We start from the raw sequence: 13,626 nt of genomic DNA, 5'->3' as shown, positions 1-13,626 counted from the left end.
ACCAATTTTATAGCAACTTGAACAACAGTTGAAAAAACATTCTCCTCAACTTTAAATTTTAAAATATGTAGTATGCATCAATTTGTTACAAAAATGCAATAATGCAATTAAACATTTATATGGTTTCACTCAACTTTATTTATAGAGTACTTTAAAATAATCACAGTTGCATACAAAGTGGTTTGGTTTGGTTTGGTTATTGAACATAAAACATATACAGTAATAATTTGACAGAAAATAAGGTAAATAAAATAGTAAAAAGAAAGAAATCAGTCTTCATTCAACACAGTTATTATGTTCAAGGGAGTAGGTGCTGTACATAAAATAAGAATGAGACCTATAAAAACAAATAAAAACAAAGACAGTTATAACAATCAATGAATAACATAAAAACAGATCAAAATAAAATACTGAAACAATTGAAATATATATTTTCTAAACTGTTTGGAGATATGAAAGATGGACAGAAATGTGGCTTGGCTAACATTGACGGGAGGCCACCACGCCCCTTCAAAATTAGATATTAATCAATTTGTTGTGTATATCGCTGAAGTTAGGCTGAAACCTCTCATGTCAATTTGGAAAATGTCATATTTTTTCACAAATCTATATTATTGGTCAGTCCACACGTGTGAGTGTTATATTTATAAATTGTGGAGCAGTCTAAAGTGTTGAAAATGGCTTTCTCTTGATGATGCAATACTAATGATTGAACAAACATGGCATTTTGGGGGTCCCATGAAATGTGATGATTCGGGAGATAGGAGGATCCAATGCTAGCGATATGGAATATGAGGTGATCATACATTTATCTGGGTTCACAGTCCATAATGGCAATCCATAGGAAACTATAACGATGTGTCCCTCGACTAAAATGAGTTAGACACCCCCTTTTTAGATGTTGTGCTTTTGGTTATGTGAAGCAAGCACACCGAGTTATCTTGTGTATGAAAAATGCTATATGACTAAAGTTGCCTTGCATTACTGTCAATATAGTTTAATCGAACACACATTATAATTTGGGTTTGAAATATCAGGCAGGGCTTCTTTCTGACAGGAAGAAGAGAAGGCTTAACTTGGCCCCGACCCCACTTTAGAGCAGTGTTTCAAGGCTTACCAGCAGGGGGCAGTGCTCTTCCTCAATGAAACAGGGGATCGTGAACTTTTGGATTACTTCCGCCCCTACGGACCGCCTCCACTCAGTCATGGCGGCGTATTTCGCTTTTCGTTCGGCGGCGTTGCGTGGAGCCTTTGCTTTACACCGAGGCTCTCCCTATGCGATCGTGGGCCCCAGGGCCTTCTTTGCCACAAAAGCCCCATTCAAAGAGTCCACGGAGGAATATGAATTTGTCGAGCGTCTCATCCCGCCGTCACGTGTACCCTCTCCGCCCAAGCACTCCGGGCCAACGCCGTCCGGCTGGACACCGCCGGCAGAATCTCCGCCGTCTCTTCCTTACATGATTCGCCGCTCCCGCATGCACAACATACCGGTGTACACCGACGTGACCCACGGTAACCGCTTTATGACTTTGGTCCGGAAGGTCGAGGGCGACATCTGGGCATTGGAGAAAGACGTGAAACAGTACCTGAAGGACGTGACTGGCAAAGAAATGCCCACTCAGGTCAACGAGGTCACGATGACACTGAGGGTGAAAGGACAGTTTGACAAAGAGCTGAAGGAATGGTTGACCAGTAAAGGCTTTTGAAAGCGCTCGGTGGAAACCTGCCTGTGTCAGAGACGCTCGCGTGTGCCACGAGACAAAAAGTGACACGCTGCTTGGACTCTGAGAACTCCATAAACGCATAATGACTGCATGCCCCATGCGAACCAGGCTCTGTCAAGTTTTCGTGTCTGAGATGTTGGTAATGATTCCATATGTTTATAAAGTGTTAACAATTGTAAATACACGACTGTATCTAATTGCTTGTACTCATGACACCACAATTCCGCATGCAAACATGAAAAAGCACCAAACTGTGAGCCTTAAGCATTGCATCAGGATTATTTTGAATGTCAACCATGCAAAATTAAGTGTGCGCCTTTCACACATTCAAAAATGGAAACGCTGAAACCCAAAAATTTTTACACATGCAAGACCCCGTTTTCGCATAAAAATCTTACATTTTTGGTGGCAAAATACCATCCATCGTTTGTAACTGCTGTGAGCCCCTACCAAGTGTTTGGTGATCATATTTTGTGGTAGATATAGGGTTTAAAATATTAACATTATGAAAAAAAAGTACTGCTGCGTTGCTTTGGCTTCATGGCGACAGGATGCCGTAATCCTAACTCGTGCAGATGTGTCTCATTGGGTCACAGTCCACTGTTTATTTATTAGCCTTTATTTTCTAAGAAAGCTTAAAAACAACATAATTATACAATAATTCCCTGTACAAATAAAGAGATCAAAAGAAGCTACACTAAACTATTGTTGGCCGCACAAAGGTGGACGAGAAGCGCTTTGATTCTTCTGGTTAGTTTTTCCAGGTGATCATCTGTGAAACAGAATACAATTATTTTTCCAAATAATGAAAAGAAAATCTTCAGGTTATGGAATTCACGAAATAATCAGACTGAAATAATATCTAGATTATTAAATAATCATTTTGTAATAGCCACAAAATGAAATGAATATTAAAATAGGCCTGTTGTGTGTGTATGGGTGTGAACATACACACCCACACACACACCTACACGTTTTTCTGTTTTCATCTACGTCCAATTCTATGCCTGTGGCTCTTGCAGTCGCTGTAATTTGTTCACACTTGACCAATTTGGCCACATAGCTCGGTGTGTGGCTGACTAAGTGAAATTGGACTATTTCATTTTTACTTGACAATCTCTCACGACATACCAGTGGCAAAACAGTTCAGAGTCACAGCTCGAGTTGAGTCGAAAATATGGCAACAATGATGTCTAATTGTGTCGGGACTCACGTAAAGTGCCCTTTCCTTGGCTAGCGCAACAACGCTTTATTTGCAGCTGGCTCACTTCCTGCTTCACAGACGCTGATGCGTCCGATGCTTCATTCAGCATTTCCAACTCCTGCAGAAAGACGCATTCAAGTGAGGTCCTGTTTCATCTCGGACAAACTCTGTGCTCGTGTTTGTTTGTATGCGTTTGTATCTACCATGCAGCAAGCTCGCAAACGTTCATATACGCTCTGGAAGACCAGTGTGTCGGCGCGAAAGCTCGGTGGCTCTCTCGTGCAAAAAACACTCAGGTGTGTCTCGTAGACGTGGCAGAAAGTGGTCAACAGCTGCTGGAGGTCGCACACCGTCACATGCAGCGCACGGGAAGTGAAGACACGGGCATTTGGCGCCTCACTTGTTGTCACGAACTTACACTGAGTCGGAAAGAGCAGAAAGCACTTTTCACATTGGGGCAAACATTACCTGCTCTATTCATACTCGACACTCAAGGCAACAGATTCTGGAAATTTAGCTTTTGAATGGCTTGTATTAAAGTGTCCCAATCTGTGGCTTGTGCCCCCGTTACCACCAAGTGTGAAATCGCATCATATTTCTGCAAATGTTGACTGAAATTAAATCTTTGATATATCGATGAATAGCGATTATAGTTTTGCTCGTATGACTCAGCCTCCAGGTAAAGGTCACACCTCAGACTGTAGCTGCTCCAGCATTGAGCGAGTAGACTGTAGAAGGGTGGCGATGCTCTCAGAGTTGTCTCTTTTTGGCTTGGGCGTTTTGGCACCCTTGCATATAACCCTGTGATACAAGTACTGTTAGGAAGGTTTGTAGCTAATGAAGAAAACGACTCAAGACACGAAGCCGGTTGTGGGGGAAGAGTGTAACATACGTGTCATTTGAAAAACAGTGGTCCAGCGAAGGTGTGACCATTTGCGTAAGATGAAGATTCTCGTCAGCAAAGAGTGCGTTGATTTGCATCTTCATATCGTGCGCAGTGGACACACTGAAGTCCGAGACCTCAGCAAGAAGTTTCTCCAGGAACTGAAGCTGCTGTTGGCAACTGGCTTCACCCTAGAGGGAAAATGGATATGGAAGCAAATCAAGATTTGGTGTACTATGTATTCATTGTATCGCCGAGAAGTGATGGTGCACACCGAGTCAGACAACAGAAGATAAGGTTGACCTCAGAGTGTCTTCCCACCTTGATTAAGTCCAGGCTGTCGACTCTGCACAGCAACAGATCCTGGCCAAGTGCAGCCATCCCTGTTTAGAAAGACAACACACATGCAGAACTGCTGCTATGGCAACATCCATACAAATCTCTTGGGCTTGCCCATGTTTACAAGGAGGGCAAAAAAATTTAATTGAATTAAAATCGACATCACAACGGAGTAGAATGCACAGCACACAGGCTGCTATTTTAAAAAATGCTCTACACCGTGTGTGATATATATATATATATATATACATACTGTATATATATATACTGTATATCCCAACTTAAAACGTATGTACATAAAAAATACATTTTTACAATTAATTAGCTGTGAATAAATATAACTTGATTATTTTGCCATATGAAAATGTTTATTTCATTAGATAATACAAATGCCATTTATTGAAGCACTTGTTAAATATTGCATTAATATTGATATTCAACACTGAAATCACATCTCGCATGTTTTTCCAATATTGTGCAGCCATAACAAAGCTTAATTTAATAGTTGTTTGTTAAAAATACAAGGGAGCTGACATTGAAATAAATAATTGCATTTTAAATCACAAGCATAATATTGAGGGAAAAAAATCATTGGATAATTTGTCCAAATCGTTCAGCCCTGCTTACATGATAGCGGTCACAAAAACATGGCAATTTGCTTGTCATTTTTGACCTTCCATAATTTTATTAACCTCAAGCTTGGCAAAATTGAGAACTGCAAGGTTCTGCACTTCTCATCATGCATGAAAATAATTCAAAGACCAGTGTGTTACCATTTGTCAAAATATCATGGTCTTGGGTTCTTGATGCCTTTCCTTTCAAACTGGCAAAGTCTGGGTCAATACTGAGAAGACAGAAGCAGTCACGGTAACACATCATTAGATGTAATTGATGTGCATATACTGTATATATGCGAGTAGGAAGCATCTTATGTCCACTTTGTCCTAACCTGCAGCACATCCAGGTCAGTATGTGGGTACGAAGCTGGGATGGAGTGCAGAGGAGCTGAAGCATATCCTCAGACTCCTCCATGCACACACCTTCCAGAACGGGACATGGCACAGCCTAAAAAACAACAACAACAACAAAAACAAAACAAAGACATCTTATATCAGTGGAATTTGTCGGGTGTCAGAGGTATTGAAGCTGGTTGGGGGGTTTTCTCCCGAGAATTTTGAAATCCCAAAAGAAATGGTATGGCAACTGAATGTATGCATCAAATACTGCACAGTATCTGTATGATGGATCTCAATATCTATTTAATGTGGACCCAGTGATATCAAAACGCTCGCTCAAAACGATAACGTAGTGGTGTGTTTGCTTCGCTCGGCGTTGTTTACGTTTATCTAAAATATTCTCATTCTGATTAAACAGAAGTCAGCAAGATACGACAAAATGCTGCATTTTAATCCAACGTGTATTGACCGTTTAAACTTTAGCGAAGTAAATAACTTACCAGCAGGCGTGTATAAATGCGCTCGGCCCGCTCCTTCTCATTTGAAACGGCCGCCATGTTCTTCAAGAGTGCGCATGTGCGTTGGTGGAGGCGCCCTCGACCGCAGACCGCGTTTCCACAAGCACGCCACCGCCCGTTCAGTTATTCTTAATGTAAAAATCTAGAGTGAAGCAGAAGAACAAGTACAGAACACTATAACCATGAAAGGCTAGAGGTTACATATACGTTCAAATAATTGAAAAAGGTACAAATATTTTTTCTGAGCCTTTTTGTTACTGTAATCAGTTAGGAAGTCGTATCTAAATACTTTCTTAAAATAATAATCACAACAATAAACAAAATCTTAAGAAACGGCCCGTTTACGACGCACCCCCGCCGTGGTTACAATTTAAGTACCACGCCTCCCCCTTCCTGTCTGCAAGTGGCAGGATTGAGCACGACAGTTTCCAACCTGCTAAAAATTAAACATTAGAAGAAGAAGAAGAAGGAGGAGGGGGGGGGGGGTGGAGAGAAAAACATTTCCGGGTCGAGTCGCTATCCAAAAAGAAATAGCAAAACGTTTTCAGTGTCCTCACGTTTCGGTGAGTTTAAAAAACATCCGTAAAACTGTGGTGGAGTCCAGTGACTTGAACTTATTCGTGTAAGCCTGCAAGAGCGCCGCTCACCCTTTCAGCCTTCAAAATGAAGAAAAAGAGCTCCGAGAAAAAACGCCATGTGGTAGCGTGGCTCAACAAAGCTGAATGGGATCAAGTTAGGGAATATCTTTACTCCAAGGATTCAGGTTTACAGAGGAATGCTCTCCATAGGATTTCGGCGTGGAAAGCAAGGTATGCCAACAGTACTCCTGTGGCAATGGACTGCACCGCGGACCTGGTGAGGTGTCAGGTGCTGGACCGGTCCGAAAAGCTGGACTCTCATGACCTGGTTCTGCTTTATGGAGCGGCCTTGGTGAGGTTCACTAACTTGATCACCGAACGACAGCAAGGAAAAATTGCCCGCTCATTAAGGAGACTTGCCGGCAACTTGAACATCCCAGAATGGATCGTCAACCTAAGGCATGACGTCACTCATCGTAAACTCCCTACCTTGAAATTGTGCCGAAAGGGGTGCGAGGTGGTTCTGGAGTGGCTCCAGCAGGAGTATTGGTCCAGACAGTTGGGAGGAGAGTCTACTGCGGACTGGGAGGTGCAGTCTGATGGAGAGGACGAAGAGATGGGCATGAAACTGCAAGAGGACGAGCTAATTGCAAGGCAAAAAGAAAGGGAGGCTTACAAGAATGCAAGGGAACTTTTAATTTCTTACGAAAAGGAGCAGTATAATGCTTGTGGGGGGCTACATGAAGAAAAAGAAAAAAGCACATGGCCGGACCCTTTAGCTGATATGAGCTGGATACTCGGTGAGATTAAACATTTTTCTGTTGAGTTTGGTGAGTTGCTGATTGAAGTCCTCTTAGAAGATGGCTTCCTAATTCCAACTGCCCAACAACTGTCATCATTAGGCTGTGACAGCTCTGATGACGATTGGTTTTGTCCCACAGAGCCCAAACTTCCTCCAACTTTCCTGCGTTTTTGGCTCCCCCTCCTGAAAACACTTAACTCACCCTCCTTCATTCATCTCTTCCTGGAGAAACTCTTTGCTGAACTGAAGCTTCTCTCCAGCGAGAAGAGCAAACACAGGATGTACTACACTTCTGCGTGGATCTCGGAAGTAATGCTCTGTAACAGTAACAAAAATGATTATCACTTTGAAACAAAGGCACAGAAGAAAGCCAGGCTGAAGGACAGGATTTTTGCCAACCGCATGCAGCTGAGGTGGCAGCAGCTGTTGTCTGCCTGCTTGGAGGCTCCCTGTGCCAGTACGCCTCACCTGCTCAACCTTGTCTTGGAGGACATGGAGCATCCTCTTCCTCTGGAAACCCAGCAGAAGCTACTGCAACTCTGCTCCATCTACACCCGCACAGAACATTCTGAGCCGCGCACAGAGCAGGAACAGTGGCCCATTTACACACTGGAGAGTTTGCATGAGAAGCTGCAGCGTTCAAAGCGCAACAGCCATTCATCGCTGGCGGAACCGCAGAAGAAGTGGACAGGAGAAGAGAACAAATGGTCAGATGCGGAGGTGCAAAAAGCAAAGTTGCTGCGAGGCTCCTCGTGGCAAGTGTGCATTGACAAAGTTTTATGGAAGAATTACCCTCTTGGAAAAGTCCCCGGCCAGTCAGATGAGCCTTCATGCCTGATGGTGGACAATTACTCGACTATGATAGTGTCTGACGAGTCGGTGGCGATGGAGAGCAGCACACCACAGAATGTCTCTGGACTTTCTGCTTCTGCAAGGACAGCTGATGGTCTTCTTTGGAGCCACAGTGACCTCGGCAAACTCAAAACTGGACTGCAACTTTTTTGATTCTGATTACAATGTTGTGAAATACACAGGCTTGTTGTTAAAAGCACATCAGTTAGTGGAGATCACTATATATATATCAACAACACGTGTAACAATTACATTTTTAAAGCTGAAAGGGAAGTCTTAAAACACTTTTAAATGTGTTACATCAAGCCAATAGTCCCGAATGCAAAAATGTTATTATATTCTTATGACAAAGCTCCAAAGATATTGAAGCGTTTTGCTAGAAACACTTTCTGTGGACTTTATTTTTAAACAACCGTTCCCAACCAAGAAAAACAACATTTTCCTTTTCCGCGTGTCCGTTTTTCACCATTGCATTGTGACAAGTTGGTGTGTATTAACATTTGTCAATAAAAGTTGTGTTGGTATTGCATTCAGAGTCCATCCATGCATTTTTTTACAGCGCCTTTCCTCGTTAGCGTCTCGGGTGAGCTGAAGCCTTTTCCAGCTGGATTTGTGCAAGGTGGGGATATCTGGGACTGTTAAGCAGTCAATCGCAGTGTAGATCTCGAAAAACAAGTCACACGATCAATTAACCAAAGAAGCATGGTTTTTTTAGGTTATGTGGAGGCAGGAACCTACCACTTGTAAGAGCTCATTCTGATAGAAGCGGCACGGTGGTCGACTAGTGAACACGTTCGCTTGCTGTTTAAGTGTTCTCTTTATTTTTTGGAGCAGTATATAAACATGTAGATTTTTTTTCTCCCAAATAAACATTTATCATCTCGGTTTGAAACCACAGACGAGTACTGTTCATAAACCCGCATGCGTTGTGATTAAGACGAAATTGAGACTTTCAACAATTGTGTGTACAAACAAACAAGAACAATGTATGCTCACTGATTCAAACAAAGGCAAAAGACTACAAACGTCACTACACGCAGCACCGCGCCATCTTGTAGGTTGAGTTGGGAGGCGTTTCAGCACAGCCTTCCCGGACACGCCACATTTGGACATACAAATTGTTAGCAAACGACGAAATATACCGATGCTGTGATATTTCTATCCACGGTCGCCCATCTATATCACCGCGACTCCATCCACGTTTGAGAAGAAAGGTAAATTGACCGCGAAGATTTCGCTGTTTGAAACTGTTGCGTAATCCATGCATTAAGCGTTTAGGACTGTGCAACTAGCTTTAGCAAACAAGCTAACAAATACTACGCAGTTTGGACAAGGTGCCATCTTCAAAAATTCGTGGCATAGATAATTCCTTAAGTGGCTCTCGTAACTACAATTTAACTACAGTCCAATCATGTACGGTTAAACTTGATGTTTTTATCGTGGGCTTTTAACTGTTGCACTCGGGGCCTAGCTAGCATTAGCTAAAGGCGCTAAAAACTATAGCGTACGACAAAATAACGTTATAATAAATGTATTAGTTATATAACGACGCACAACACGTCCATCTTAAATAACAAAGAAATGCACGTCAGATGTTTAAATGACTTTTTGTGTTGCTTCGACTAGTTCCTGTTGGAGTTGAGAAGCAACGTCGGTCAGACGTTAAGAGCATGCGGTAGTAGATCAGAACTTAGTGTAAAATGGTGGTGCCTCAAAGCCTTTTGTGCCTTTGTGACTCGACATTTCTTCCCGTCCGTAACTGCTACTTTGGTGCTGTAAGAGATTCACCAGCACGCCATTTAAAGCTTTGCAAGGCCACGAGCTTGCCAAGATAACGTTGACAATTTGGTAACTTTTACGTAACAGGGCAAAAGTCAAACATTTTTGATTGATATGGAGATCAAGAATTATATGATCGTGTGTACCTAACAAAGTACATATAAAGAAATAGAACATAAACAGCAATCTCAAATTGTATGCTTGGTCTTGCAGTTGCAAATCCATTCTAAATTGTAAAGTCACTTAACATTGAAATGCAAATGCCTACTCTGTTTGTCTTTACAGGGTTAAATTCTGCATTTGCTCGACATCGTTCATCAACTGTCCAGTTTCCAACAAAATGATAACCAGGAGAAGAGGCAATTGCAACACTGCGCTGAAGTCCCTGGACGTTGAAGTGACCGGTGCAGTGAAAACAATAGAAGCTCACCCAAGTCTCCCGGAGGAATTTCAAACTGATGGCTTCGACAGTATGGGAATAGAGTTGGATGACTTTTTCAGAGTCGAAGACTTAGAATGGACTAATGATAGAGAGAGAAGCTCACCATTCTTTGACATGGAGCTTGGTGAGCTTTACAGTGGCAATAATCAAGATTCTGGTGCTGAAGTCACAACTGCCTCCTCCCCAGAGAGTGGGTCATCCTCCATGAAGTTCAGAAATAAGCAGCGGCAAGCAAGCCAAGTGATTAACAAAAATGCAATCGCTGCAAGGTTGAATCGTCTCAAAAAGAAAGAATATGTAAACAGCCTTGAAAAGAAAGTGGACATGGTGTCCAAGGAAAATAACACGCTCAAAACCGAAAACTCTCAACTGATCAAACGAGTGGAAGAATTGGAAGATGAGACCAGGTACCTGCGAGCTGTGCTGGCCAATGAGAGCATGTTAGCTCAGCTGTTGTCACGGCTGAGCGGTGTGAATGGCATGAAATTATCCTCCTCGCTTTTCCAGGGCGCCGACTCAAACGAGCACGACTACTCATTGCCACGGAAACGTGTGAAAGTGGAAGAGAAAGAGACATCTGGTGGCGTGTGCCTCCACGTGGACAAGAACTATGTCTCAGTGGAATTCTGCACTAAGTGTGCAGCGAGTGCAAGCGCATCACTTAAAATGTAGGGTCAAGTACTTAACTCTGATTTCACGTTTTGCGACATGGCTCTGTCTTCTGACCACCTTGATGGTGGAAGAAGACTTGTTAAGAATTAATGAATTCTGCATAGGGCCCCGCTGATAGTGCATGTGTTTGTTGACATGTTGGCTTGGGTGCCCGTTACCGCTAAACCTTGTTGACAGTTTCTTCTAGGTAAAGGTTGCGCTTCCGTGATGGATGAATGGCTCTCTGAACACCTTAACCTGCTTGACTCCATGGTAAGGATCAGAGCGGAGAGAGATTTTCAGTTATAGTTAATTCATTCTGGTCATAGCTAATTTGTTGAAGCTATATACAGTAATTCAAAGACTCTTAAATGTAATAGAACACAAGATGTATAAATGACGGTGAAGGTCCACAAAGAGCAATTGGCGATCACATTCCAGAAACAATGAAGACTATTCAAATTGAAACTTTTTTCCAACGGAGCTCTTTTGTGAACCAGCACCATGATACAAAAGAATCGTTTAATTTAGAGGCACCTGTTTTTCTTTATTGCTGAAGTGGATTCTGCTGGTGGAGGTTGAAGAGACTGGACAAGCTGCTGCCACCATGGCCCGTTATTTTTTTTGTTTTGATTTTTTAAGGTAGTATCGGTAACAATGGTATATGTCATTCTCTTTTTGCCACACCTTTTCTAGTCAAGAGTTTCTTTAGTTTTTTTGCGAGCTCAATTCAACTGCATTATCACGTTTGTGATTTCTGTTGTGGTCATTGAAATATTACATCCAGAATCACCCGCTTTAGGTGATTTCATTGCCATCAGTTGGAATAAAATGTAAATGTGTACATAATTTGAAAATGTGCCCATTGAGGTAATTGACAGAAGATGAACAAATAAATCATATTTTACCTGTTTCGGTTGCAAATATTGACATTGATTTTGTGTGTGCTGTTGATATTAATGCATCTCTCTTTTTCTTTCTAAACAGCAAGCTCTCTCCCGATAAAGATCTAACTTTTCCTCAACATTTGGGTCAAGTCTGGTAAAGGTTGCAAGTGAAAGGCATGCACTGAAAAAGTCCATAGAGATGATCTTTTACATTTTGGCTTTTCTTCAGTTGGAAAGAGTTGAACAGTATCATGTCCTTAAATAATGAATACGGAATTCTGGATATGTAAAGTTTTAATTTATGCGCAGTTATGAGGGGCATTTTACCACATTCCCTTGATGGACATATTTATATCATGTAGGTGAGAAGATATTTTCTCATGTGGACAGTAGGGCTGCCACAAAAAGTGATTTTTACCGATCATCTAATCACCAGCAGTTGTCGTGATTTGTGGACGAATCGGATCATTCGTAAAGTGCGGCATATCGCACCGGCAGGCAAATACTATTACAATGACCAGCTTTTACACACAGCTTGAAATATTTAAGGTATGTACAAATTAATAATCAAGACCACGAAAATGATAATACATTCAACTTTTAGTTAACGTTGCAGCTTGTGCTAGCATTCCTGACATGTTTATAAATGATGGAGCAACTTAAATTGAAAGCAATACTGTGGCCCTTAGCTGCAAACGTAACTGAATGCAAAAAGAAATACAATACTTACAAACATTTCTCTCCTCTAGGCCTCCAAGCTTTTTTTAAATGATGTAATGATTTCAGATGGGTAATGAATGTAATGCCAAGGTAATGAAATCAGATGGTTAAATGAGAGGAATTCACTGTCCTAAAGAAACACTTGTATTGGATTTTAATTTGTTTTTAATTTAACCTTCATCCAAAACGTTTTGTTTTGCTTCGCTAGTATGCATAATTTGATGTCCACAATCAAAATGTAGTATGCACCTGAAAGGGGAAAAAAACCCTTAAAGATTAGAAAGAACATTTTTTGAGCACTCTAAATTGGTATGTATTCTAACAAACTGCGCAGGTTATGTCTTGAGTTCATAACGCAACACTCGGTATGGTCGCGACTGCTTGTTTCATGCCGACGACAGACTACATGAATGTAGCACGAATTTGAGCTACTAGGCGTGTCTCAAACTGTCTTATAGCCCTTTCTGCGCCGTGTGCGTCATTTGATGTTATGTTTAGTTATGTTTTGCATTGCAGAGCCACCATACATAGTAGTGTGGATCGTTGCACAACTCTACTGAGGTAATTAATATATCTTGTATCATTTTAAATGTTACCAACAAAATTCAATTCAGATTTCTTCACCAATAATGTTGCAGGACTATTTGGGGGGGGGGGGGGGGGGTTGGAGAAGGTGAAAACAAATAGCAATTTCCACTCTTAGGATGCAAAGAGGAAAGTTAAGTAGCTTAGGAGAAAATAAAGTACGTCCACCAGTAAAGTTACAAGTGCATCTCAAATTGGAAAATTACTGTCCGCCTTCATTTCAGCTGTTTAATTCAAAAAGTGATTCCCTCCAGCGTGTCTTGGCACCGACCACGAGAGATCAGCGGGTGTGCATGTGTGACTAAGGCTGCAGCCAATGCATCAATGAATTTAGGGACAAGCGTAATGCCTGTCCGAAACTAACAGCCAATGCATCAGACGCGTTTACCCGTGTGTAGAAAAAAAGGACTAATTTGTCTAAAGTTTTGATTTCAAAAAGTCAAGTTTTGCTCTACATTTATCAATTATACACCCCAGTTTGGAAGAGGAACGGAAAGGCGCACAAAGCAAGTTGTTTCCAGTCAAATGAATTTTCTACAATCAGCGCCGGTCAGGGTGCCCTGTCGTCATCAGCAGGTGTCTGAAGGTCCAAACTCAATGCAGCCGGTTTTGTACACCAGCCGGATTTGCTCAAATTTCTGCCGGAGGTGGGAGTTGAAACTCGACCGACGGGTCACTGGCATCTTCACCCACCATTGGCGACAGT

At 41.8% G+C, this 13,626-nt stretch overlaps 4 protein-coding genes across 8 annotated transcripts; 3 read left to right on the top strand and 1 right to left on the bottom strand.

Annotated features, from left to right (window-relative positions):
- Positions 1-1,190: 1,190 nt before the first annotated feature.
- On the top strand, positions 1,191-1,921 carry mrpl49 (mitochondrial ribosomal protein L49). The gene has a single exon (XM_086133467.1). The coding sequence runs from the start codon at positions 1,206-1,208 to the stop codon at positions 1,704-1,706; it is 501 nt and encodes a 166-aa protein (XP_085989593.1). The 5' UTR covers positions 1,191-1,205; the 3' UTR covers positions 1,707-1,921.
- Positions 1,922-2,314: 393 nt separating this feature from the next.
- On the bottom strand, positions 2,315-6,021 carry haus7 (HAUS augmin-like complex, subunit 7). 2 transcript variants are annotated; one of them, XM_086133343.1, is made up of 10 exons: positions 5,977-6,021; positions 5,607-5,766; positions 5,100-5,215; positions 4,924-4,994; positions 4,133-4,194; positions 3,821-4,002; positions 3,621-3,729; positions 3,132-3,347; positions 2,938-3,046; positions 2,315-2,496 (listed from the first exon to the last, which is right to left on the bottom strand). In XM_086133343.1, exons 2-10 carry the CDS (start codon positions 5,661-5,663, stop codon positions 2,417-2,419), a joined length of 1,002 nt encoding a protein of 333 aa, XP_085989469.1. In that variant the 5' UTR covers positions 5,664-5,766; positions 5,977-6,021; the 3' UTR covers positions 2,315-2,416. The 2 variants fall into 2 exon arrangements, with proteins under 2 accessions (XP_085989469.1, XP_085989388.1); XM_086133262.1 differs by having other exon boundaries at positions 5,607-6,008.
- A 101-nt stretch (positions 6,022-6,122) lies between these two features.
- Positions 6,123-8,385, top strand: las1l (LAS1 like ribosome biogenesis factor). Of its 2 annotated transcripts, XM_086132856.1 has the most exons (2): positions 6,123-7,002; positions 7,144-8,385. In XM_086132856.1, the coding sequence occupies exons 1-2, from the start codon at positions 6,288-6,290 to the stop codon at positions 8,007-8,009; spliced, it is 1,581 nt and encodes a 526-aa protein (XP_085988982.1). In that variant the 5' UTR covers positions 6,123-6,287; the 3' UTR covers positions 8,010-8,385. The 2 variants fall into 2 exon arrangements, with proteins under 2 accessions (XP_085988982.1, XP_085988899.1); XM_086132773.1 differs by having other exon boundaries at positions 6,123-8,385.
- A 512-nt stretch (positions 8,386-8,897) lies between these two features.
- Positions 8,898-11,640, top strand: crebzf (CREB/ATF bZIP transcription factor). 3 transcript variants are annotated; one of them, XM_086133136.1, is made up of 5 exons: positions 8,901-9,070; positions 9,921-10,484; positions 10,585-10,745; positions 10,927-11,001; positions 11,288-11,640. In XM_086133136.1, exons 2-3 carry the CDS (start codon positions 9,976-9,978, stop codon positions 10,631-10,633), a joined length of 558 nt encoding a protein of 185 aa, XP_085989262.1. In that variant the 5' UTR covers positions 8,901-9,070; positions 9,921-9,975; the 3' UTR covers positions 10,634-10,745; positions 10,927-11,001; positions 11,288-11,640. The 3 variants fall into 3 exon arrangements, with proteins under 3 accessions (XP_085989180.1, XP_085989097.1, XP_085989262.1); XM_086132971.1 differs by having other exon boundaries at positions 8,899-9,070; positions 9,921-10,745; XM_086133054.1 differs by having other exon boundaries at positions 8,898-9,070; positions 9,921-11,001.
- The last annotated feature ends 1,986 nt before the right edge of the window (positions 11,641-13,626 follow it).

Source organism: Hippocampus guttulatus, chromosome 1 (genome assembly GCF_054856545.1).
Source record: "Hippocampus guttulatus isolate MCC_2025c chromosome 1, RoL_Hgut_1.0, whole genome shotgun sequence".
NCBI classification, from domain to species: domain Eukaryota; kingdom Metazoa; phylum Chordata; class Actinopteri; order Syngnathiformes; family Syngnathidae; genus Hippocampus; species Hippocampus guttulatus.
Note: the sequence above shows the minus strand (reverse complement) of the source record. Positions and strands in the feature narration are given on the sequence as shown.